This window comes from Anastrepha ludens, chromosome 2 (assembly GCF_028408465.1).
Source record: "Anastrepha ludens isolate Willacy chromosome 2, idAnaLude1.1, whole genome shotgun sequence".
NCBI classification, from domain to species: Eukaryota; Metazoa; Arthropoda; class Insecta; order Diptera; family Tephritidae; genus Anastrepha; species Anastrepha ludens.
Genome location: NC_071498.1, coordinates 8,034,187 through 8,058,792, shown reverse-complemented (window position 1 = coordinate 8,058,792; position 24,606 = coordinate 8,034,187). Strand labels below are relative to the sequence as shown.

The 24,606-nt window shown below is 37.8% G+C and overlaps 1 protein-coding gene across 1 annotated transcript in view; it reads left to right on the top strand.

Annotated features, from left to right (window-relative positions):
- The first annotated feature begins 4,212 nt into the window (after positions 1-4,212).
- LOC128869688 (protein couch potato-like) overlaps positions 4,213-24,606 on the top strand; it is a 61,022-nt gene continuing 40,628 nt past the window's right edge. Inside the window, exons 1-2 of the mRNA XM_054112297.1 lie at positions 4,213-4,386; positions 18,390-19,520. Coding sequence (XP_053968272.1) covers positions 4,213-4,386; positions 18,390-19,520 — 1,305 coding nt within the window. The remainder of the gene's footprint in view (positions 4,387-18,389; positions 19,521-24,606) is intronic.

Genomic DNA, 24,606 nt, shown 5'->3' with positions numbered 1-24,606 from the left:
TAAATATTCTAAAAACAAGGACTTTAATTTAATTTATTTCGTTTTAGCTTAGCTTCTATGAAAAGAGGAATTAGATTTTATACGCTTTATACTATTTTTCCAATTGTCTTTTACATGTGCGAAACACACAGAATCTTCGTTTTGAAGTTGGGAGAGCTAAGCTTTCTATTATAAAAGTTATAAAGAGCTTTGAAAAATTTTACAAACTCCCTTCAAATTAAATTATTATGTTTTAATTGAGTTAATCTTAAGACAAATAATTATAAACATTTCAATGACGACATTTCTTCATTAAGCAAAAACGAACTGTTTTCGTCAATTTTTTTTGACGCGTTTTTTCTGGCAGCCCGCCATTTCGCCTATCAGGTGTTCATTATCCCATAATGTATGAATGTTGCCAAGTTTTGAAATGAGCTGATGGGCGCGCACTCTCTCAAAATGAAAGAGTTTCGCATCTTATTATCTATGGTTCAGACGGCAATGAAGCAATATGAGTGAAGTTTGCCTTGATTGTTTTCGTATATCACCAACACAATCTCAGTTGTCTCTTTCTACTATCAAGGCCGTTTAAACTATTTTTTATGGAACCTTATAAAGCAAATTATGAACTAAATAAACTCTCTCGAAGCTTAAGCCACTATTACTTCAACATTCTCTCTTTAAAAAAATGATAGGCGATGGTATTCGTACAACTTCTATACTGCTGGGCTATTTTCGATCTTTTCTCCTTTGTGTAACTCAAAACATGAGTGCGTCTTGTGATAGATTCAAGAGTAGTGATGGCACAGTGACTTTGCTAGAAAAATAGTATCGACCGAAATTGCGGATATTTGTTTTAATAAAATAATATTTATAATAATACTAATCCCAACAATCAAGAACTGGTTTATTTTTTTATATGGCGGAAATGTGTAACATCGTCGGGGGAAAAATCAAAAATCAACGAGCACCTTGAGCCGCTTCAAACCTTCAGTTTATGCAACTAAAATGCAGCCTCGGTGGTCTAGCGTAAGTGCACTAACCTGCCATCCCAGAGGTTGTGGGTTCGAATCTCACCTAAAGTACGGTCCTCGCACTTTTCCAAACTTACCTACTTTCCTAATTTCTATAAAAAAATAAAATATAACATAAAAAAAGAATCTTTGCTCAACATAAACAACTGTATCCTTCCTATTCTTACTCCCGCACTAAAGCCAGTGCATTACTTGCATTGTGGCTGCTAAAACAAGCAAAAAACAAAGAAAAGAACACAGTTACACATTGCATCAGTAGCGCCAGCAAGAGGAAGCGGGTATTCGCGGTAAAAGCGCAGACACACGAAATTTAGCGAAGTCCTTCTGCCAGAAAAATGTGATACACAGATGGTGCTCCAAACAGTAAGAAGGCTTCTATTTAGGACTGGTAGCGGCAGGCTAATCACTTACCCTGTTAGATAGCAAATACTCGTAGATTAAATAGATTAACGAAACGCAAGGCTGAGTCTTGTCGAGGCCCTATGCTCCCAAGTGAAGTGAACAAGGAAAACAAAAAAAAAAAAAAAAAACAGAACTGAAATGCGTATATAATTTTTGTTGTTGTTTTTATTCTGTTAACAAAAATTTGCAATTTTGATAAAAATTTATTCTGTACAAGGTTCGAAATGTGGTGGTCTGTATTATTATTATTATGAGAGGATTTACCACTGTAACCTGAAATATCTACTGTGTCCCTTTCGTGGACTCAGAGTATTTCATTTTAATTTAAAATTTTAGAATTTATCCCTTTTTTATTGGGATTTTTCCTCCTCTCGCCTTTGCTCAAAAAGGAACATATTTTTATGAAAATAAAAAATTAAAATATTGTGAAGAATAAATAGTAAAAACTAGTCAATAAATGGTGGCTTTATCATTTTGCAATTTTAACAATGCGTTAACGCGCATCAGTCCTTGGCAAAATGTGCCTATGTGAAGCAACATCAAAAAATCAAAATTACTTATTAAAAGATAAGTAGTTATTTATAAAATATAAATCAAAATTCATTGGAAAATTGATTATTCTCATTCATTTCACTTCAACTCACATAAAAACTCAATAAGAACCAAGTTGTAGGAAAACGAAAACTCAATACAGGAAGTAGTTATGAAGCTGTATAGAATCACTCAATATCGGCTGGGCATGAAAATTGCTATCGTATTACAAACCCCAAAACCACGCATGTAAATGTAAAGTCAACTACGTAAGCAAATGTCTATGCATCTTTTCATGGATTCATAGACTCGTTGCATATTTCAAAGCCCTTGAGATAGTAGTAGCAGACAAAAGCACAATGAAATACAAAACACTCACATTCGCATACATATGTATGTACAAACACATGTATGTATGTATGTGTGTAGACACTCATAACCATTACCTGTGTGCTTATTTACATAACATATGCATAAATTGTATAATTACAAATATATCTTCATACATATATTGGAGTGCATACCTTTGCACAAACAAAGCTGGAAAATTAATTGCATTTTTCGCCTCAACAACAGCGACAATGAAGAGCTTCAAACGAAACGGTATTGAAAACAATTGAAAGCACATATCTGTTGTTGCATAATTATTATGAACGAGTGAAAAGCTCTGGGTGAAATACTTAAGCGCATGCATATAAACGCATAAAGTTAATACCGGGCTAATAAAACAACAAAAATTACAGACAAAAAAAATGTCATCTTAAATCCGAAATTGAAAATTTTAAATTGCAGTTAATCTTTTCGGTTGATGTAAAAAGTCACGGGCATATTTTTTGGTATTTATGCCGAGCCTCCACCCAATTCGGGCTGTTGATGTTCTGATGTTGATCTACTAATAGAGAGATGGAATTATGCATGGCCGGAATTTTCTAAGCACTCAGCAATATTTCTCATTGTATTTAAAACCTAGGCAGAAGATGTAAAGGGCAGGCAAATACAGATATGGGGAATTCAATGCAGATCTGCAAAATTTACGTAATTGGCGCTTAAGCCCTTATTGGGTTTGGTCGGGCTCTCCCACCCGTTTGTGGTGTGTGTTTTGGATTCAGACAGGACCACCAGGTCCTAGGGAGGCTTTGGGCAAATTTAACCGATTTTTGTTTTCAATCCATTCGTTTGAAGAAATCAAATGGAGGAACCTGTAGTTTTAAGCCAACTCCGAACAGCAGGTAAAAACTACTTAAAAAGCTTTTTCAGGGCAGAAATTACACTCGGAGGTATGCCAATGTCTGCCGAGGAGCGACTGCTATTACGAAACACTCTTTATACAAATTTATGTTTCGCGCCTGGGCCTCGAACCAATCCAATCGGCTACGGAGGCCGCTCTTTGCCAAATTTGCCGGACTTATTTATGAATTTCAGCCATTTGTAGAAGGAGGGAGAATTCGGTTCGTCTACTCTCAATAAATGCGACCCTGATCGCCACTTCATTGGCTTAAGCACCACAGAGCCCCGAAACCCACAAAAGTTTTAGCTAATGCCATCTGGTAACGGAGTTCAGTCTCAACTTTCCTTTTGGACTATTTTTTAAGAGGTGCGAGTGGCTATCACAGCAGACCATGATTTTTTTAAATTTCGTACTACTGATGAAATGAAGACTAACGAAGTGATTTCTTCGAAAGAGACTTCAGATATTAGTTTATCATTTTATTAAGGAACCCTGAAAACCTCCCAAATAATTCTTTGTGCCCTGATCACCGATTGTCGTGCTACAATCTGAACGAATATAGTGGACACATCGTTTTCATTTCCTTCAACATAAAGATATAGAAAATCCAAAAAAACATTACGAGCGGATTTTCATGTTATACTCAAGGTCAGTACCGCCTGTACGTAAACTCCTTTGTAGTCCGCTTGCCACAGAAACATGTTTTGGTCTGATTACAGTTCCGGTCTGATTGAAGTAATGTCTTACTGAATGTTCTTCGCCCAATCCGATTCTTCGATTCACCTTCAGCTCAACGTATGATTTCTATAACAGCTTCATATTTGGAGTTACCGCTATTCATATTCATATTTCACTGTCCCAGAAAGGCCTGGGTTACGCTTGTAGGCACTGCATTATAAACTGTACACCTACAAACCGCTCACGAAATTACCTTAAAACCATCTATGGTTTGATATTTTTTTGGAATATCGCGCTTTTTTATTAAGCTATTCCAGCGTAGATAATGCAATGTCCCTTGAAGTTTTCGAGAGAAAGAGTATGCGGAAGATTTATGGACCTTTGAGTAAAGCTGGTCGACAATGTGGCAATGCACAGCCAACTATGGTATACGGCCTCAAAATCAACATCAGCAAAACTAAAGAAATAGTTATCAGCCGCAGAAATTCCAACAACAATATTTATTTAACCATCCACAATGCTCCTGTAGAAAGAGTAAGTAAATTTAGATCTCTTGTTTGTCTGCTCATCGAAAACTGGTACACCTCAGTAGAAATTCTATGTCGCATTGAAATGGCAAGGCCCGCGTTTCTTAAATATGGCGAAGACCTAAAATTTTGCGACTTCAATTTGCGACTAAAAACACGCGCCTGTTCTGCTATGTGGCATGGAAATGTGGACCATAAAATTGTCAAAGATGAACAGACTCAAAGCATTTGAAATGTGGCTTCTCTGGAGATTACGTAAAATACTCTGGATCGAAACAATAATCTCTTTGTTTCCAACGAAGCGAGTGCTGCGAAGAGTTCACGGTGACAGACGATTACTCAGGTGTATCAAACGGAGGAAAACCACGTATCTGATTCATATTCTGCGAAATCCGAGATATGAACTGCTACAACTCATATTCAGGGTAAGATCGAGGGAAGAAAATGTATCGGGCTGAAGCAATTTTCTTTGATGAGAAGCATAGGAGCAGTGGACCAGTGTACAACGTGTATGGGTCACGCCTTGGAAGCAGCTATAGAACTCGATCTATTATGAAATATATCTCTAAGTTCGTATTAAAAAAAATTAATACATTATTTTTCAATTCTAAAATCGCTTACATTCGCATACGCAGAAGATTCCTTTGTCCATCAAAGTAAATGTAAAAATAGTAGTAACCAGTTAGTGCAAGTCCACAAGCCTATTTGCAGACTACCGAATACAAATATTAATCAGGTAGTGGAGTTTTAATTCAAAAATGCAACCTTTCATAAATTCGTAATTTTTACGAGCTTCGTGATTTCACCTCCAACTCCATTGCGCTTTAAATTGCACCTTTGCCGTGTGATAAAAACAAAATGTGCTACATGCATTTTATAAATATTTAACACTATCGCATGCAAATACGAAATTGAAAATAACGCGCAGACACAAAATTGTTTGCTTAAATGCAAAAGAAAAATAATAAAAATCAAAATATAAAAAGAAAATACTAACGAATAACGAAACACTGCATAAATCAAGAGTTCGCAATTGGTGAAGTGTTCAAGGTTGTTGTTGGGTGGGTGGCTGGCTGCCTGGGTGGTTGGTTGGTTGGTTGATTGCTCAATACGAGTGTTTGTGTGTGACGATATGGGTTCAGCAAAACATATTGTTCCGTGGCTTCAGACAAAAGCTAAAAACTTTTTAATGAAAGCAATGAGTTCGTATGCAATGAGCGCATGACAATAAGTTGGAATTTCATTACAACGACGGTAAACAAAATATATGCACACCCATACACATGCAGCCCACTTCCACAGCAGCCCCAGCTGCCCCATTTTACTTGCCCACATTATTGCTGATGCTGCTGCTGCTGCTGCTGCTCGACACACATGCGATGTATGTATGTAAGTATCCATGGCTACGAATAGTTCAAAGTGTATGAGCGCATGCATAACAAGAAGCAGAGAGATTATCGTTTTCCGACCGCCAGCAAGCGCTCTCGAAGTTTGAATTATACTTAAGTAGAAATGGGAAGGCTGCCTACAAAAAAATATCAAACAAATAAACTGTTTGAATATGAAAATATGCAAAATCATGCTAACCTCGGAGATGAGCCAGTTGGAGAGATATCAATCGAACTGATAGATATCTGGTTTGGTGAAGGCTCTGATGCCAACACGACAAAAATTGCATACACACATGAGTATGTATGTGTGCATTTATATGTAGGCATGTGGTAGTTGTATGCAATGTGGGAGCAACGCAAGTCAGTAATCATTGAAATATTCTCTTAAATTTGTTATTATTATTACGATTTTGAGTAGAAAAAAAATTTAAAAAAACAAAACACTAACGCATGCAAATATGTGCGTACGTACGATCACTTGTCACGCACTACCGATACTGAGCTTAATGAGATATATGTATGCACGTATGTGTAAGTGTATGCGATGACGCGTCATTGGCAGGACATCATTATTGCGCTGCATTGAGTTGATCAATGCCAACTGGAAATTGTGTGAAGAATAGTGCAGTACGTGCAGTGCAATTTTTTTATTTATTCGAAATTCATTGACATATTTGCGTATTAATTTTGTGAAATTTTATATGAAAATAGAAATTCTGAGCTTTTTCTTAAAAAAAAACAAAAATCAAATGGAAAAAAAGTTATAATAAAAGAAAAAATTTTTTTGTTTTCTTCTAAAATAAAACCAAATTAACAAAAATTAAATTAAATAGAAATTCTAAACTTCCTTCTTAAAAAAAAATGAAATGAGTTTTTCTTTTTGCATTAAAATAGAACTTCTGATTTTTTTCTTTTAAAATAAAATCAAATGAAAAAAAATTACATTAAATAGAAATTCAGAACTTCGTTCTTTAAGACAAAAATGAAATGAAAAAAAAATTTTATATTAAAATAGAACTTCTGATTTTTTTTCTTTTAAAATAAAATCAAATGGAAAAAAATTACATTAAATAAAGACTTAAAAAAAAATCAAAAATCAATTCAGTCCTTCTAAATATTTCTGGACCGATTTAGCAACGTGTGGCCTGGCGTAAAATCAGTTGTCATGCAGCAAAATCAGTTTTTCTTTCTGTCTACCGTCCCATTCCGGTCGCTTTTCTTTGATAGCTCGATTCAAACGCATTAGCTGTAGTCGGTAACGATCGCCAGTGATGGTTTCAAATGGTTTAAGACATTCATAATAGATGACACTCTTCTGATACCACCACATGCACAACATAACCTTTGAAGCATGAATATTTTTTTACGTTGTCGATGGACCTGGTTCACCTGGCAGGCTCCAACTTTTTTGACGCTTAGGGTTATCATACTACATAGATCCATTTTTCATCGCCAGTGACGCTGCGATGCAGAATATCTTTACTTTACTGCCATTCAAGAAGCATCTCACAAGTCATCAAATGTCTCTCGATATCCCTCTTCTTCAATTGATGTGTCACCCAGTTACTTGTTTACGGACGGTTGATCTGTCAATATCCAACTCTTTAGACATATCATCAAGTGTTCGACATGCGTCTAATTGTTATAGTTGACAATCTTCGAATTTTGTTGATGACCCTTTGTAGCAGTTTCCTCTTCCTACCTGCAAGTTCCAATGGAGAACATTCCCTGGTTAGTAAATTGACAAAGCAATCTATATATAATTCAAGTAAGGGCCGATGTTGAATGTGAACCACACTTAAACGTCAAGCTTTTTTCTGCATTTCATTTGACATTTTTCAAATTCAGACTAATTCAATTTGAACCATGGAAAGATATGTAATCGAGCAACGCGTTAAAGTTATTCAGGCTTATTATGAAAACGGGCGTTCAAATCAAAATGCATATCGCGCACTTCGTGATTTTTTCGGTCAAATTAATCGTCCAAATGTGGGTATAACGGAAAAATTAGAGCAAACCAGGTCTGTAGGAGATGTGAAAACACCAGTGCGTGCCCGTACAGCTCGTACTATAGAAAATATTGCTGCTGTTCGCGATAGTGTGGTTGAAGAACCGTCCACCTCAACTCGTCGTCGTGCCCCAACAGTTGCACCTCTCACGCTCGTCGTTGATGAACTTTATGCATAAAGACTTGCATTTACACGCTTACAAGGTGCAATTGACTCAAGAACTAAAGCCCCTTGACCATTTAAGCGTCGTCAATGGTCAGAATGGTGGCAGGAAATGGCAACAGTGAATGACCAATTTTCGAAGAAAATCATCTTCGGTGATGAGGCACACTTTCGACTCAGTGGATTTGTTAATAAGCAGAATTGTCGCATTTGGGCGAAAGATAATCCAAGAGTGATTGCCGAAAAACCAATGCACCCTCAAAGAGTGACTGTTTGGTGCGATTTATAGGCCGGCGGCATCATTGGGCCGTATTTTTTCCAAAATGAGGCCGGTCAGGCAGTTACTGTGGATAGTGTTCGCTATCGTGAGATGATAACGAACTTTTTATGGCCCGAATTGGAAGATATGGATGTGGACGACATGTGGTTTCAACAGGACAGTGCCACTTGTCACACAGCTAACGAAACAATGACTCTTTTGCGCAAAAAATTTGATGGCCGAATAATCTCACATCGTGGCGATGTCAATTGGCCGCCAAGATCATGTGATTTGACACCGTTAGACTTCTTTCTTTGGGGTTATTTGAAAGAAAAGGTGTACGTCGATAAGCCAGCAACAATTCAAGAGCTAAAGGATGAGATAATGCGGCACATTAACGGCATCGAACCTCAATTATGCCTCAGGGTCATCGAAAATTTGGACCATCGGATGGAGGTGTGCCGCCGAGGCCGCGGCGGCCATTTGGCTAATATTTTGTTCCATGCGTAATTGAGCCATACCTATATTATCATAATAAGGAGAAATGACAATCATTTCTTTAAAAAATTGTACTTAATTCAAAATCAACACCGGCCCTTGAAACTTAGCTACCTTTTATATTATGTCCTTGAATATATTTGAAAGAACTACTAACCCAAGCGTATTTAAGAAGAATGTAAATTATTGTCAATTAGATAATAATAACAGGTGGCCACTGTTAGGTAATCACTTTGATCCTATTAAGAATAATGTCTTATTATCTGTATAAAGCCTGAAAAATAATGACGTATAATTTTTATTACTTTTTCTACTCAAATTCATTTTACTATGTTATTAGTATAGATTAAGCAAATTTCATTTCAAATTTTTTTCCCCCACGTGGAGCATTTTCATTCGAGAAAAATTACGCTTTTTTAATCAACTTTAGCTTACATACCAAAGCAACCCCTGTCTGCAGGATGTATTTAGATATGTATGTGCGTGTGTGTATGCACTGCTTCTAGATTATATTTGATTTGCCCAATAATTGAATTACCTCGCTGAGGGAAATTGCTTGTAATTTCCTTAGTTTACTTCCATTCAACTCTTTTCTAATTTTATGAAATCTACCAAACTTGAGGGCGTATCATCAGAATAGAACTTTGAATATAATAAAATTAGGAAATTATTTTTGTCAATTCGATTTATGAGACCAACAAGTTACAAGTCAAATTAAATCTTTTGGTAATAAAGTGCATTGATTGCTTGCAACTGATAAAAGGGGTCGATAAATCTCGAATTTTTCTAATAAAAAAAAATAAAAATAAAGTAAATAAAAATTAGGTGTAGTTTCAATGTGTGCTCCCACAACATAAATTTACACTTAAAACTAAAATTAAATGAGCAAACTCAATTATTAGTTTGATTAGACATTCAGCAGACACCCCGTTATTAACGCTCGGTTTGCCTTGCAGTAGCATAAACGGCTTATATAGAATAATTTTCCATAACCAGAGCGGCCGATTGACATCACTTTAACTAATTAAAATCTCACTTAATTGCAAATTAATATCCAATAATAGAGTAAATGAGAAAACTTTAATTTATTGCCGTTTGCACTACACAAAAAATTGGTGCTCGACCGGATTTCACCACCCATTGCGTTAACTCAAAATTGGATAGTTTTTTTGCAGCACGCAAAAGATTAGAATGTTAATCGAACGTAAAATGCTCCAATTCTTCCTGATGAGGCGAAGATATTTGGGAAGAAAGTACAAGATGAGGGATGTTTTTCGTGCTGAACCAGGCGCCCTTAAAATTGATTGGCTGTGGCAAGTTAATGAGTCGAATAGAGTTTAAAGCTTCGAATCGTATGAATGTACGCTTGTGTATGTTTGTGTGTATGTGAATATATATGTGCGTATGCATTATAAGTACTGGCGTACCTTGCGTCCATCAAAACATGATTGATTTGGTGTCTAATGTTGCGTTAACAGTCACTCACATTTTTTAAGGGACGACCAACAAACAAACTACACCCAACAGCCAAAATGTCACTTTTGACATTTAATGCATTTTTAATAACAGTAATGTAATTAGAGAGTAAACAACTTCTCCATACTCGTTTTCACTGAACTATAACACAGCTCCAATTTTTACAAAAACGTTTCTTATACCCCATTTCCACTACAAAATTAACAGCAGCAGGGAGAAATATCAAGCGTTTTTCCCGCATTAGAGTTAACGCAAGCGACTGATTTTTGTTTCTATTTGTGGTTTACTCACTAGCTGTCTATGTCTTTATGTAAAAAGGATAATCTGTACTTACGTCGTGTAATGTAGCAATATTGTATTTTTATTAAAAAGTAATTAAAATAATAAAAATATAATTTCTGAAAACCCTTCAGCGTTAATTAAATTGTTTTTTCGTTATTATTATTTTTTTGTGTTATGGCGCCGATTATAAAAAACTATTTGGTTATTGTATTCTACAGCGCAAAATTATTGTTTTTATTTTATTTTTATCTGTATTTTAATTTTTTTTGTTATAGCGCCGCAGTCGCCTTTAGCTTGTAGAAAGTTTACATTTGTATTTCAGCTACTGCTGTTACCAGAAGAAGAGCTAACACAATTCTTAAACAGAGTTTTGAGAAGTGAATATTTAAATGCGATGCTTAACCCTAGAACGCACACCCGGGTACAAATGTATCCACTTCAACTTTGAAGTGTTGTAACTTTTGAACCGCTATACCTCTATACCGCTAACTTCGGATCTAGGAAGATGATTTAGTTTTGAGTTCAAATTCAAAATTTGATCCAGATCGGACCATTGGTTCAGGAGCTACAGCCTTCCAAACACATTATATACGTAAACACACACCCGGGATACGTTTGTACCCCAATAGTAAAAATCCTCATAATAATCAAAAAAAAACATTTTTTATATTATTTTTTTATTTGAAAAATTAAAAATATTCATTTCACACATTATATTATTGACTTTTATTATAAAAATTATAAAAATGCATCTTATGTCTAAGGAAAATCATGGCAAATAGAGCAATTTGTTGATGTGACCGAATGTTCAAGACACATTGGCTTCTTGCATTTGGCGTACAGCTTTCTGGTTTTTCTACGGCGTTTTTCCTCTTGTGCGTAATATAAATAGCAAGATCCGGACACAGGTTTTGGCGTGCGCGCTGCGGCAGATGTTGATGCTGCTGTTGACACCATTGATTCCAGCGGTCGGTTGAAATATGCTTCAATAGCAATTTCAGTCGATAAATTTCGCGTCACTTGACGATTTATGGCTCTGGCTTCAATAATGGGCAGCCAAGCTGCGCAGGATCTGCTTACGCTTGTTGTTTGTTCTCCAAGGCAACATAGGGTTATTCAAATCGTAGACAATGTAGGCTGCAAGAGCTGTAATGTCCAACATGTTGAAGAACATCGCTAGTGGCCATCGTTTTGTTTGTCTTTGTGTTGGATATTCCGCAAAAAATTGATCCATTCGATCAACACCACCTTTGGTACGATTATAATATTCAATTATTTCAGGTTTCCCACTGTCAGCTATTTCAGCATCATTATGCATGGTCGAAAGCAAAATTACTGCTTTATTTTTTTTGGGAACATAAGAGCACATTGTCACATTATTTTTGAAGCCAAATGTCGTTGAACCAATTGTCCTGTTTTTGTTCTGCTTCATTTTTGAGGAATATATGATTTGTTTTTGTGCAAAGTTCCAACGATCGTGAGTTTCCAGGTAAGAAGCAGTTCTGCAACTGGCAAGGTCGTAAAAAAATTGTCCATTGTAATGTTTCGGCCACTTCCTTGGTATTTGGCAGACAAATCCTTCACCACTCGTTCGCTTTGGTTCGTTTCCCTACCAGTTTCTGCTTGGCCAGTATATATTTGTCCATGCAGTGGATATGGATTTGTGGCATCGCAAATCCACCAAACCTTGACACCATATTTAGCAGGTTTTGACGGTATGTACTGCGTAAACCGTGTGCGTCCACGGTAAGGAAATAATTGTTCATCAATCGTCAAGCATGAGCTGGGCTTGTAATGTGCAGCAAGATTATTGTTCATCATCGTCCACAACTCACTGATCGGTGCTGCTTTATCAGTTAGTAAGCGTGTTGCACGAGTGTTTTTATCGTCAAATCTTAGGAACCGCAATATCGAACAGAAACGGTTGACTCCCATTGTGGCGCGATATAAAGGATATTTTTTGACGCTCCATAAATCTCGAACATGTTCTCCATTGCTATGGTTCGCACCAGTCATAATAAGTATGCCAAAAAATGCATACAGCTCTGTTATTGACACAGGCGTCCATGACTTAGGAGTTGTGTTTGGGTGCGCATTGTTGTAAGCATTATAAGTTTCTTTTGCTAACTTATTTGTGTGGCGCATTATATCAGCCATTTCAACGTTCATGAAACATTTGAATGTTTGCTCTATTGACAACATTTCAGTGCATCTAGCTGGTCCAGAACGTTCTCTTATAATATTTTGTCTGAGTACCTGATGACTTACATTTGGTTCTTTCATCCACTCAGTACCATCACGTGCAACAAATTTTTCGCCACTAGCAGGTAATTCATTATTTTCTTCTCATAGTCCGCATAATCAGGTAATACTTCTGCGGCACTTTGCGAAACTTCAGCATCGTCATCAGCAATTTCAATGTCATTGAATTGAATTTCTTCTTCATCTTCTGAGTCAAAGTCATAGGGAGCGTCATCGTCACAAATTTCATCAAATAAAGTTTGTGTATATGATTCTCGCTGTTCCTCAGTTAGCCTGCATAATAAAAAAAATTAGTTGCTTACATTGTTGCTTATTTTACATTTTTTACCTTCTATATGCTGCACTTGATAAATATTCGTTTCTTCTTGAAGTCATTTCGTATCCAGTTATTTATAGTTTCACTTATATTTTCACTTTTTACACTTTTGAGCACCAAAACAATAATGAAAATATCAACAGGCAGCATTTATAACAACGCCTCGTGTGAAAACAATCCTTGCAGCTGCATATAAAATACAAAAACCAGTTATACCAGTGTATTTGCTACCTACGTACCCATACCTTGCGCGAACCAGGTAGAATATTTCAATGAAATAAAAACCAAAATGTGTATTCGTTGTTACTCTACAAGTATATTATTATAAATCATATTATTTTGTTTTGCATTTATCAGGACAACAACAAAAATAAAAATCCACTGTTGCATGTCCTGACTTTATTTGCCCATATCGCTGGAACCAGTAGGAATATTCGAATGAAACAAAAGACAAAATACTTGTTATATATTAAAATATACATTTCAAAAAAAAAATCATAGAAATCGGTTGAATAAGCATTAAAAAAACCGCAAAATAAGGTCCCGGGTACAAACGTATCCCGGGTGTGTGTTTACGTGGTATTTTCTGGGTGTGTGTTCTAGGGTTAACTTAACTTCAGCGCAAACTACAGTTGATGTTAGGTGGAAATAGGACCCTCAAATCTGAATATTTTACATATAAGTCTAAAATTCGATATATTTACCAGCTTATAAGCGAATATTGCATATGATGCGAAAACGTATGTATGCCTATGAGCATATGAAACGCACTGCATCACAAGCTGTTATTGGACTCCAAGAACTGGGTTGATGGACGGAAAATATTATGATATGACTTTCAGACAGTGCACTGACACTTTTAGTGACACCATCTGCTTCACTGGAACCATAAGAAATAATTATAACTGGCTCTTTCAACATTAAACTGAATTCCACAGATCTTGCGGCTATATTCTTGCTGCAAAATCTGACAAGATAAGTCTGCGTGTTTGACAAATGTGCTTGAGTCCATTACTACCTCCGACTCCTTCAGAGTAAGAATATTCTTACACCTGCCTTCTTTTTCAAAGGCTGCTTTACTAAACACCAGCTTTCGTTACTGCTGAAGACTTAAAATGTGATAAGTCAAGGTGCTCTCAAGACGTGCATGCATTGAAAAAAAATTAATTCGAGTTTGGTTTGTGAAGCAGAATTCGAAGCAGCCTTCTCAACTATATATCGGTAAATCCAATTTGAGTTAGTGGATACCGAAACATTTCGGGAAAGAGATTGTAGGTTGTAGGGAGTACTTCATGACAACTTCAAGCAGGACAGGATGTTCAGGGTGACTATACTAAAAAATAAAGCGTATTTCAAAGCGCAAAATTGTGTTTTTCCTATCGAACCGCAAAACTAATTGAACAACGTAGTATTGACTTCCGCCACCGTCAATACCCGCACCATCGAAATTACCCCTTAAGCACATTTTTCGTTTTTGCTTATTTGTGAGGTTTAAGTTTAATTTTGAGCTTTGGTGTATTAAGGGGTCTATGGTAGAATTTTATGATAAATATTTGTGTAGTGCATTTTAAGCCATTACATCCCACTTTTTTGAGTATTATTATTATTAAATTTGTATAATAACAAGTTATACAAATATAAGGAGGCAGCAGCATTAGCAGCATGGGCCAATAAGGTCTAACGTTAAGTAATAACTAAAATAAGCCGAGGTAAATATAAGCTAAAATTGTAGATCTTAACAACAACAACAGAAATTTGTAGACAGTCAGTATATTACTTGCAGATGACTCTTTAAGAAAATAAAGTGCGTGAGAGGATCCAAAGAATTGTTGTCTGGAGGTGTGTAGATTTCGTCAAAATTGTGGAATGTGATCTAAGCATGCGGTTTCGTTACAAAAGGGACAATCGGCTGGCAGAGTACGTTAGAGGAGGTGTGCATGTGTGAGAATAGTGTGGCCCAGACGTAGGCGCGAGTATGGTTTGAGAACTTTTAATGGAAGATCGAAAGGAAGTGATATTTCTGATTAGGATGGATTTAAGAAAGCGTAGTGGTGGTGGTAGTTTTTCCAGTTATCTAACAGATAAATGCGCAATTGTTTTGTAATCTCTAGGAGGAAGCCACTTTTAGAGTAGCATTTATGAAGCATTGATGGTAGATGAGAAACGCTTCTTGCCACGGCATCAGCGTTTTCATTGCCGATAATCTCCGAATGTCCTGGAACCCACATAAGCTTAATTTTGTTTGGATAGCTTATAAGTATATTGCTTATTGTATTTATATGAGTTTGATCGTGTGTTGGACAGCCGATGGCATTGATGCATGATTGACTGTCTGTGCATATAATTATTTTGCCTTTAATTTGTTTGGTATCTAACAATGCCACTGTTTCTGCTGTAAAAGCAGAGAATATTGGGTGCAAAAAACCATGTTTGATCATGTCTCTGTTTTCCTTTGTGACAGCAAAAGATGTTGAGGTTTAGGTTTTTGATCCATCCAATATAAACTTCCATAAATGTCTGGAGTATTGTTCTTTTTCAGATGTAAACAGTGCTTTGTAAATCTCCTTCGCTGTATGCTCCTTTGGTCGCTGCAGCGTGTTGATATCAAATGGAATATTACGTATCGTCCATGGAGGTTGCGTTTCAGTTGTGCGGCGGCAGTTCAAGTCTTCTTTGCAAGTTCAGACATTTGGCAACAACGGACGTAATTTTAGGATGCCTTTTTCTTGAAGATGCGTTTCTGAAAACTTTAATAAGATTAACATTGCGGGTGAAAAGTAGTTTTAGTAAAAGTTTATGAGTGCTGTCTTCGATCCGATCTGGAATCTTTGGCAAACCTGTTTCCGCAAACCAGTTTCGAAGTGGTGTAGTTGGGCACGCTCTAATGCTCCTGCGTATTGCAAAGTGATAATGCAATGGTATTTGGCTAATTGAGCGTTTATCTGCGTTTCCGTATCTAGGAAGGCAGTAATCGATTTTTGATAGGATTAATGCTCTGCATGCATGAACAAATGAAGACGGATGTACAAAAAATTTCTTAGAAGATATGCACTTAATTATATTTAACCGTGTCATAATACAATCTTTTATGTATTTGCAATGGTTTTTAAACTTATACTTAGAATCTATAATTACACCCAGAATTTTTATTTCTTTTAATAACATTATGGAATGGCCAAAAAGTTGTGTACGCAGCCCAGAGCAACTAGATTTTTAGCACAGTTGTAGATTTTTCGAAAGAAATTGATGGACCTGAGGTTGAGGACCATGCCATTCTGTCTCAGAGAATGCTTTCGAAAATACTCGAGACTGAAAGAAGATTAGAATTTTTCGTGAAAAAGATGACAGCTTGCTCTGCATTTTCTGTTAGTAAGAAAACTTCTAACAATGTTTGTAATTTTGGAACCAACCTTCATCTTAGTTACCTAATTGTTTCAAAATGATTTGCACTCCGATTCGGTCGAAAGTCTTCTCCAAATCGATTGCTAAAAGTGAAACATGGTTTCTTGACGAGAGTGCGTTTGTGATGACAAAGTCAATGTGCAAAAGTGCATCAATTGTGCCACTGCCTTTTTTATATGTAACCCGGTTAGAACTAATAGCGTTGTTGTTCTTAGAATACCACATCAACCTATTTGCAACCAGGTTGTCCATTAGTTTACCCAAGCATGATAAAAGAGAGATGAGGCTATAGTTTTCAACAGAAGTTGGAGGTTTATTGGATTTCAAAATTGTTACGATATAGGAAGTCTTCTACGCTTGAGGGTAAAAGCCGTAGTTCAAGGATTTGGTTATACAAATTAGTCTGCATTTTGTGCAACTGGGTAGGTTTTGAATCATAGGATAAGAAATTCGATTAAGAGGAAAAAATCCTCATCAATAGAAGAGTTAGAGTGTTAAAATATGTCACATTTCCGCTTTGTTTTTTACACGCATGTGCTGAACACTTCATATATCTAAAATGCAAGCCTTACCTAGCTTCCTATGCCGATAAAAATAATGTTACCTCCTTGAAAGTAGAATTCGATTCTAAATCACCAATACACGTATTGTTTTGTTTTTGCTCCATCCACCAGAGGCCATTGCTGGAACTTTGCTATGGTTTTTGCGTAGTATAGTCTAACCACAGGCATCATCGACGATCCACTGTGCCACAACTTGTTTGGAGGATGAAGCAAAGCATTTCCTATTGCGGTCGAATGTATTAAGAATGGGTGAGTTACATTTCCGCTCCCTCGAAAAATTCCAAGGATATATACAAAAATCTGCGAAGTTTGCTTAGGAGTAATGAATGCTCATTCTACCTGTCCCTGTTTATCTATTTAAATCCTTTGTGCTGCCTTAAGTGCAGCGGCAAAAACTGTCTAAGTGCTTGGAAAAAATTCCGGCCACCTACAACTTCATTCCACTCTATCCCATTCCACATTCTAATTGTCGGCATTGTTGTCAAAGAATCGGGTTATTTATTAAGGTCAAAATGATGGTATTTTTGGCTTAGTGTTAATCTATTATGCCGTCGTTTACAAAATTTACGTAAGCCCACTAATTATATAGGAATTCACTATTTTCTAACCAAAAGCATTTCTGTGTTTAAACAACACCCGAACAAAATTGTCCCTTTAATGAAAGAAAACGCGCGTGCAACTCAGAGCAATGTCAGCTCCTTATGTGCACCGTTTTCCTCCCAAATCTATAAATCTATACATCCTAAATGCATACCCTAAGATCCATATACATATACACTCACAAAACCATATATCTGCTTCAGCTTATATACCGAAAATCCTTCGCCACGATTAATACAGCAAATTCTTTTATACTGACAATGGAAAATTCATGAGCTTTGATAAATTGAAAGCCGGCACGCAAACTGCTTTCTCATTGCGGCAAGCGTAATAATCTACTCAGGTTCTGCGAAAGGATACTAAAGCATTAAGTAAAGCAAAAGGCGAACTATGCACGGTTGGTATAGGCCATGAGCAGTGATTCCATAAGCGCAACGTGGGCTGGTTGAGGGCGTAGTAGATTTATTTCTAAGTTATGCTGTTAATGCCATTTTAATCACGGCAAACGAGACTGCGCGTTAAGTTTGAGGTATCGCTAAATATGAAATTAATTTGATTTGTTTATTAGTTTGAGAGAATTAAAGTTAAGGCAATGCAGTGCAACTTTTACTAACTTACCCCGTATAATTTCTTCTCTATCATTACAGATTCACTGAATTTTCCATGTACGAGTCGAAAGGAATCCTTCGTCACCTTTTCGACATAATAAATGCGTTTTTCATGAAGGGGAACCGTTGAGATTTATTGTATAAAATCCGAAAACAGTCGGCGCAAGTGAAGTATCTACTAGCACAGAGACACACACCCACACAAACGGACGGCACAACATCACTACCCCCAGCCAAACGTTTTGAAAAAAGCCATCACCATTTCGTCGATTGCGATTAAACGCAGGCCAACGCTGCCGCAAACGCCAGCGAGTGCCCCACAGGTGTTATCGCCCAAGCGACAGTGCGCCACCGCCGTTTCGGTTATACCCGCCGCCCAATTGACACCACAGGTCCAGTACGCCACAACACCAGCCGCCGCAGTCGCTCTCAAGGCCGGCCATCAATTGACCTTTAATCCCGCTGCTGCCGCCGCCGCTGCCCAATACGCCGCCACTGCCGCCGTTAGCACACATCCACACCATCACCAACAGGTCGCTGCCGCAGCTGCAGCTGCTGCCGCCGCCGCCGCAGCCCAGCAGCAACGTATCGCTGTAGCCGCACAACATTTTAATCCCTCGGCCGCTGCCCTTCTTAACCAGCATCTACATTCAGTAGCAGCCGCGTCGCACTCATTGTCACCGGCCGCCGCGGCTGCCGTAGCTGCCGCTGCTCATCAGCAGCACGTTGTTCTACAGCAACATCATCACCACCATCACACGCAACATTCGTTGAGTCAACAGCACATCTATCAACAGCAGCAGCAGCAGTCACTGCGCCAACAACTGCATCAGCAGCAGCAGCAACAACAACAACAACAACAGCAACATCACTTGCTTGTTAGTAGTTCGACTGCGGCCAGCACACCCATCTCCGCCACATTAAGTAGTAGCAACACACCGCTGACATCGTCAGTCACCACAGCCAGTACAACAACAGCAACAGGTACACCGACAAGTGCAGCAGCAACTCCGGCAGCGCAAATAGGCGCCGCTGCAACTGCAGCAATCAATTCGCTGAACGAATCCGCGTCGCATTCGAATTCGTCCTCTGCATCGACCACACCGTCACCAGCGGCAGCGTCGGCAACGCAGAATACATACGACAACAACAATAATAGCAACGCGCTGAGCAATAGTCCAAATAGCAACAGTAGCAACAACAACAGCACAATCCTTTCCAGCAGCTCGACGATGGAAAATCAAATGGCACTGGCACCATTGGGATTATCACAAAGCATGGACTCAGTGAATACGGCAAGCAACGAAGAAGAGGTAAGTCTCCCCTCGTCCATAGAAACCATAGATTGATAGCTATACGACCTACTTATACATGTGCATGCATATACACGGTGGCACAAAATTAATCACCCTATCGGAAGATTTTTAATTTTTGCATATGGCGTCGTACGTCAATTATATTTGACATTCGTCAGCTAGACGCCTGCAGCATACAGAAAACGCAAGCAATGAAGCGCATAAAAGTCAAAATAAAGATTTTCAACACTCAAAATTGTTTTCTTCTAATTAGTAAAATAATTATTAAAAAACAAAATTGGATGATTAACTTTGCGCCAACTTGGAAGCATATATGGAAGCATATAATCTCGAATCTCTACTCAGGCGCGAGTTCATTTCATTAATGGCAATATTTTGCAGCTGATCGTATTTCAGCTGCTTTGAAGTAGAAATGACAAAGAAAAAGGGAAATACCGCCACTTGGTTTAAGAGTTAATCATATTTAGCTGCAAAAATGAAATTGCAAGTCTTACCTTAACTAATTCAGTATGAATTCGTAAAACGTTCACTAAAATATGCAGCATCAGCTTTGCGATGCAATTTTCCATGTATATGGGGCAAAACACGTGAGTATAACTTCATCGCGTGAAAGCTTCATCGCTTCGCAGTTTTGAGTATAAATTGTGGGAAGGGAAGAGGAAGAAAATTGAAAGAATATTGAGTGGCTAATGAGATACGCCGGTTACAAGTTTTGATATATTTTTTTCAAGTCTCCTTTCTAGAACTCATGAATGACAAGGCCAATAATGATCGGTTTAAAAAAAAAATAATCCAAAAATGATTCAGTATTTTTTGATAAAAGTACACAAATTTGAAAAACATTTTTTATATTTAAATTTTTTTTTCCTCAACTCCCACATACCTTCCGTTGAACACTAAGTAAATTAGACGTGAGCTAAGCATGAGTATTTCGCTACTCTTAAGAAAAGTTGTATAACTGCGTTAATTTTAAGTTCTAAGAAATACTTGCGAAAGGCTGAAACAATACGCCAAAAGAAAGTGTAAAAAAAGCGGCCTTGGAAAGGGCTTTGGATTTGATGCCGACCAACGGTGGGTAATTACATTTGTATTCACCGCTTCAAGCTACTCATGAAAATCTCTAGCTTTGTGATCCTTAAAGCTCCTATATCCGCAGGTGTAGCCACAAATTGAGAGCCTAGATATCTGACTCTTAACCCGACGACGCAGGGCAGCTGAGATGAAGGTGCTGAGATGATTCCACCTTATCGTTATAATAGAAACGATATCAGTATTATAGCCGAACACTAAGTAGTACTTTAGGGAGTTCTAATAATATCATTGAGGAAAAGAGAAAGGGAAAATGGACGCAAAGATTTACTCTATTGCTGCCTGCTGCGCTATTCAAATGTAGCTTCACACCATTCAACGTCTCTCCTTGCGGTTCCGGTTTAACCACTTCGGTTATTTGTTGAACATCAAAAATAATAAAGGTGCTTTGCGGCAAATACATTGTCTATTGAGGTTTAAGTAAACTCAGCTATTTCTGCCGACATTGAATTTTTAGATAAAGTAATTTTTTTGACGATATAAATAAATTTTAAGAATGAACCCAGAAATATTTTAAGGCCAGACGCGAATATAGCGATAGAGAAGAATAATTTCATAAGTGATTCCGAATATATTTTATATATAAGTATACTAGGTGCAATTGCCCGTTTCCTGTTTGGCAACTGACCCTTCGCTTATGAAAATCTGTAGGAAAGTGGATATGATTGACACTTGGTGCTGTGCAAATGGGCTACCAGCAAAAACCACCAAAACTGGCATTGTCGTCTTTACCAGAAGGAGGAAGCTTGATGGACTCGTTCTGCCTAAGCTAAAAGGAGCCACAATCCAGCAAAGAAATGAAATAACTTGGAGTAATCCTCAATAGTAAACTCCTTTGAAAGTTACACGTTGAAACAAAGGCATCCAAAGCACGGACAGCCTTCTGGCAGTGCTAGAGTGTTTTAGGGAAAACGTGGGGTCTTTCTGCTAGCAAAATCCTATGGATCTACACGGCTATGATAAGACCTATTATTACCTATGCATCAGCGGTCTGGATGAGTAGACTCTCTCTCATGAGATTCAAAAGGACCTTATCGAGACTACAACGCATTGTGGCCATCTGTTGCACCGGAGCTTTTCCGATTACATCAGGACTCCATGCCATCCAGAGTTGTGCTTGACAAGGGATACAGTGTGGTGCTTCCAGAGGCTCAATTGTAGTCAAACTAAGAAAATGAGTCCGGCAAACACTGTTCTCGCATTTTCATGGATGGCTCCAGGGCCGAACACGGTATCAGCTCTGGCGTCTACGTGGAATCAAGCTGGATAAAACTATAGCTCTTGGAATGCATGCATCTGTGTTTCAGGCGGAGGTGTATGCTGTTCAAAAAGCGATTAACGTTGTTGTGGAGAACAGATGGAGAGGCAGATCTTTATATGTCTGTAGGGACAGTAAAGCTGCGCTCATGGCCTTAGATAGCCCTTCAATCACTTGAAGAGTAGTTGAGTCCTATAAACCCAGTTTATACTATGTCGGCAGATATAATATCCTGATGCTAACACGGGTCCCGGGATACGTGGGTATCGTGGGTAACGCGATCTCTAACTCTTTAGCCAGAATGGGCTCTGAGGTTAACTTTTTTGACCGTTCTGCCACTCCCTTCTACAGCCATCGAAATCACGGTCAGCAAATGGGTTACTCTGACCCACAAGCGAGCTTGGCAGGGTGAGAGAGACTGCAGATGGACAAAAATGATGTTACTTGTCATGACCGACCGACTGTCACAGTTCTTCCTGTCACTAAGCAGAGGGGACTGCAGGCAGTTGGTTGAACTGATGACGGGCCACTTTCTATGTTCAAAGCACATGGAAAAGGTGGACATCTCAGATAGTGCAATCCGCCTAGCATGTGGAGAGGAGAATGAGATGGCGGCAGGTTTGAGGTCTTTGGCACAAATGTATTAAGAAGCGACCACTTTGGCTCCTTAACACCACGGGATACAATCGGATTTCTACGGAGGTCGAGTAGATTTAAAGATAATTAAAAAGGAAACCCGACAAAAAATTAATAACAAATATAACAAAATAATAATAATTTTAAATCTTTTCACTTTGCGCACTTGAGCGCCCCTCGGTTATACAGGGAAAATTAATCGTGCCATTTCTTTTTTATATTTGATGTGATAAATAGAAAAAAGAAAAATGAGCTTTAGTGACAGAAGTTTTAACTTTGAGCTTTACTGCTTGTCTGTTTCTACACTGGAGCTCTCACTTTCACAAGTGTCAGATATGATAGTCGTGCAATGCCATTTGCAAAATTTATAAATCTTCCGCTAGGGTTACCAATTTTGCGCCGCATTGTATGATATATGTACTTTCGCTACCTTGGAAAAGTAAACATCTTTTAGTTATTTTTCACCTAAATCTTCAACATCTGGCTCTACATTCAGTGTTGCCTATTTCCATCTCAATGTCTGCCTGGAAATTCTGGTTTCTTTAAAAAATTTTAATTTCTTGTATTTTATAGCCAACTTTTCTCTGCGCATTCAAGGTCATTCAGAGAGGCCATTATCTGAGAGTGTCCAATCAAGCATATAATCACTTACTTTGTACTTACAATCGCCTTAAAGAATGCCATACAAATTTATAAGTGCAAATTACACGAAATTTCCCATTGAACTGAAGGAAATAACCAAAAAAAAATTGAAAAAAAAACAGCCACGTAAAAGAAAATCAAAGTTGAGACACAAAGTGCAGCGGGAGTGGGTGGATGCGGTGGCTGAGAGAAGGTAACAACGCAGGTGGCACTTAACAGTTTTGAAGCGTGCTTAAAATTTTAATGGCATACTTTTCATTTGATACGCTTACAAACTTGTGCGAAGGGATAATTTTCGACAAATTGTGAAGTGTCGCCCCGTGCACCACCTCGTTTGTACACATTTAAATATGTATGGATGTAAGCGAAGGTGTAAAGGTAAAGCGAAGTGGTTGCTATAGTTTTTGCCCAAAGTGCGCTTTTTGCTTTTCTATTTACCGGCGCTCAGTTACTATTTTGGAAATTCTTTCTCTCAACCCTCGCTCGATTATGGCGCAGTGAGTAAGTGTAATGGGTTAAAACGCTTGTGAAAAGTTGTCTTCTTTCCTTTTTTTCTACTTAATGCATTTTTGTCTGTCTTTTTTGCTTTTGTTACTCACGCTAAGTTTTTGCAAAGTTGTAATAGTTTGACTCCCAGTAGTTTGTTAGAACTCTCTTTTTGTTTCACATGAACTGCTAGTTTGTAGATAGAAAAAAGGATTTTTTTTTGTGTTTTTTTGGTACTAGTCGCCTTAGCAGGTTACGCTCTTGCAAAAATAAATATTTATACGCAAATTTTACTTTATATTTGCGGCTCTCCTCAAAACTCAAGCGCTAAAAATCATTAATGAAAATTAGAAATTTATTAACTGTTACTGCCAAACACTCAAAGTGTCTCAAGTGCGAGAATTTGCATTTTTAACTCATACATTCTTCATTGCCTGTTCATTGCGCGCCTGTTATGAATATTTGAATCGCTCGCCCGGTTAGACAGGGCGTATGCGCAACATGTTCATGAATCATTCGAACTGTCATGATTACAAGCAATCAAGTGCGTAAACTTTTGCCGCACCGGTAATTTAAGTCGGAAAAACAAGCAGTCGAAAAGTTTTTAACAGCAAACGCAAATAATTCACTGAGCAAAAAGTAAGAAGAAGAAGAAGCGTAAAGTAAAGTGTGTATACTCACACTCCTCGCTTCGCTCCATAAGTGGGGCGACGGTAGAGCAGCAGCTGTACAAAGAGCGAATAAATTCTATACTAAACATTTTGACTGCCTGTAGATGTGTCAACTGCATACCACTGGAAATTCAACCTTAGCGTTGTTTTTTGTTTTCGCTCGCATAGCTTTTAAAGCTTGTAGCCCACGAGAGGGAATATTTATGGCAGCATACTGAAGAACAGGAAAAAAATTTCAATGTCAAACCTGTTTCTTGTGGCAAGTATACGTTTTTAACGAGTGACAGCGGCACTCTTTTCT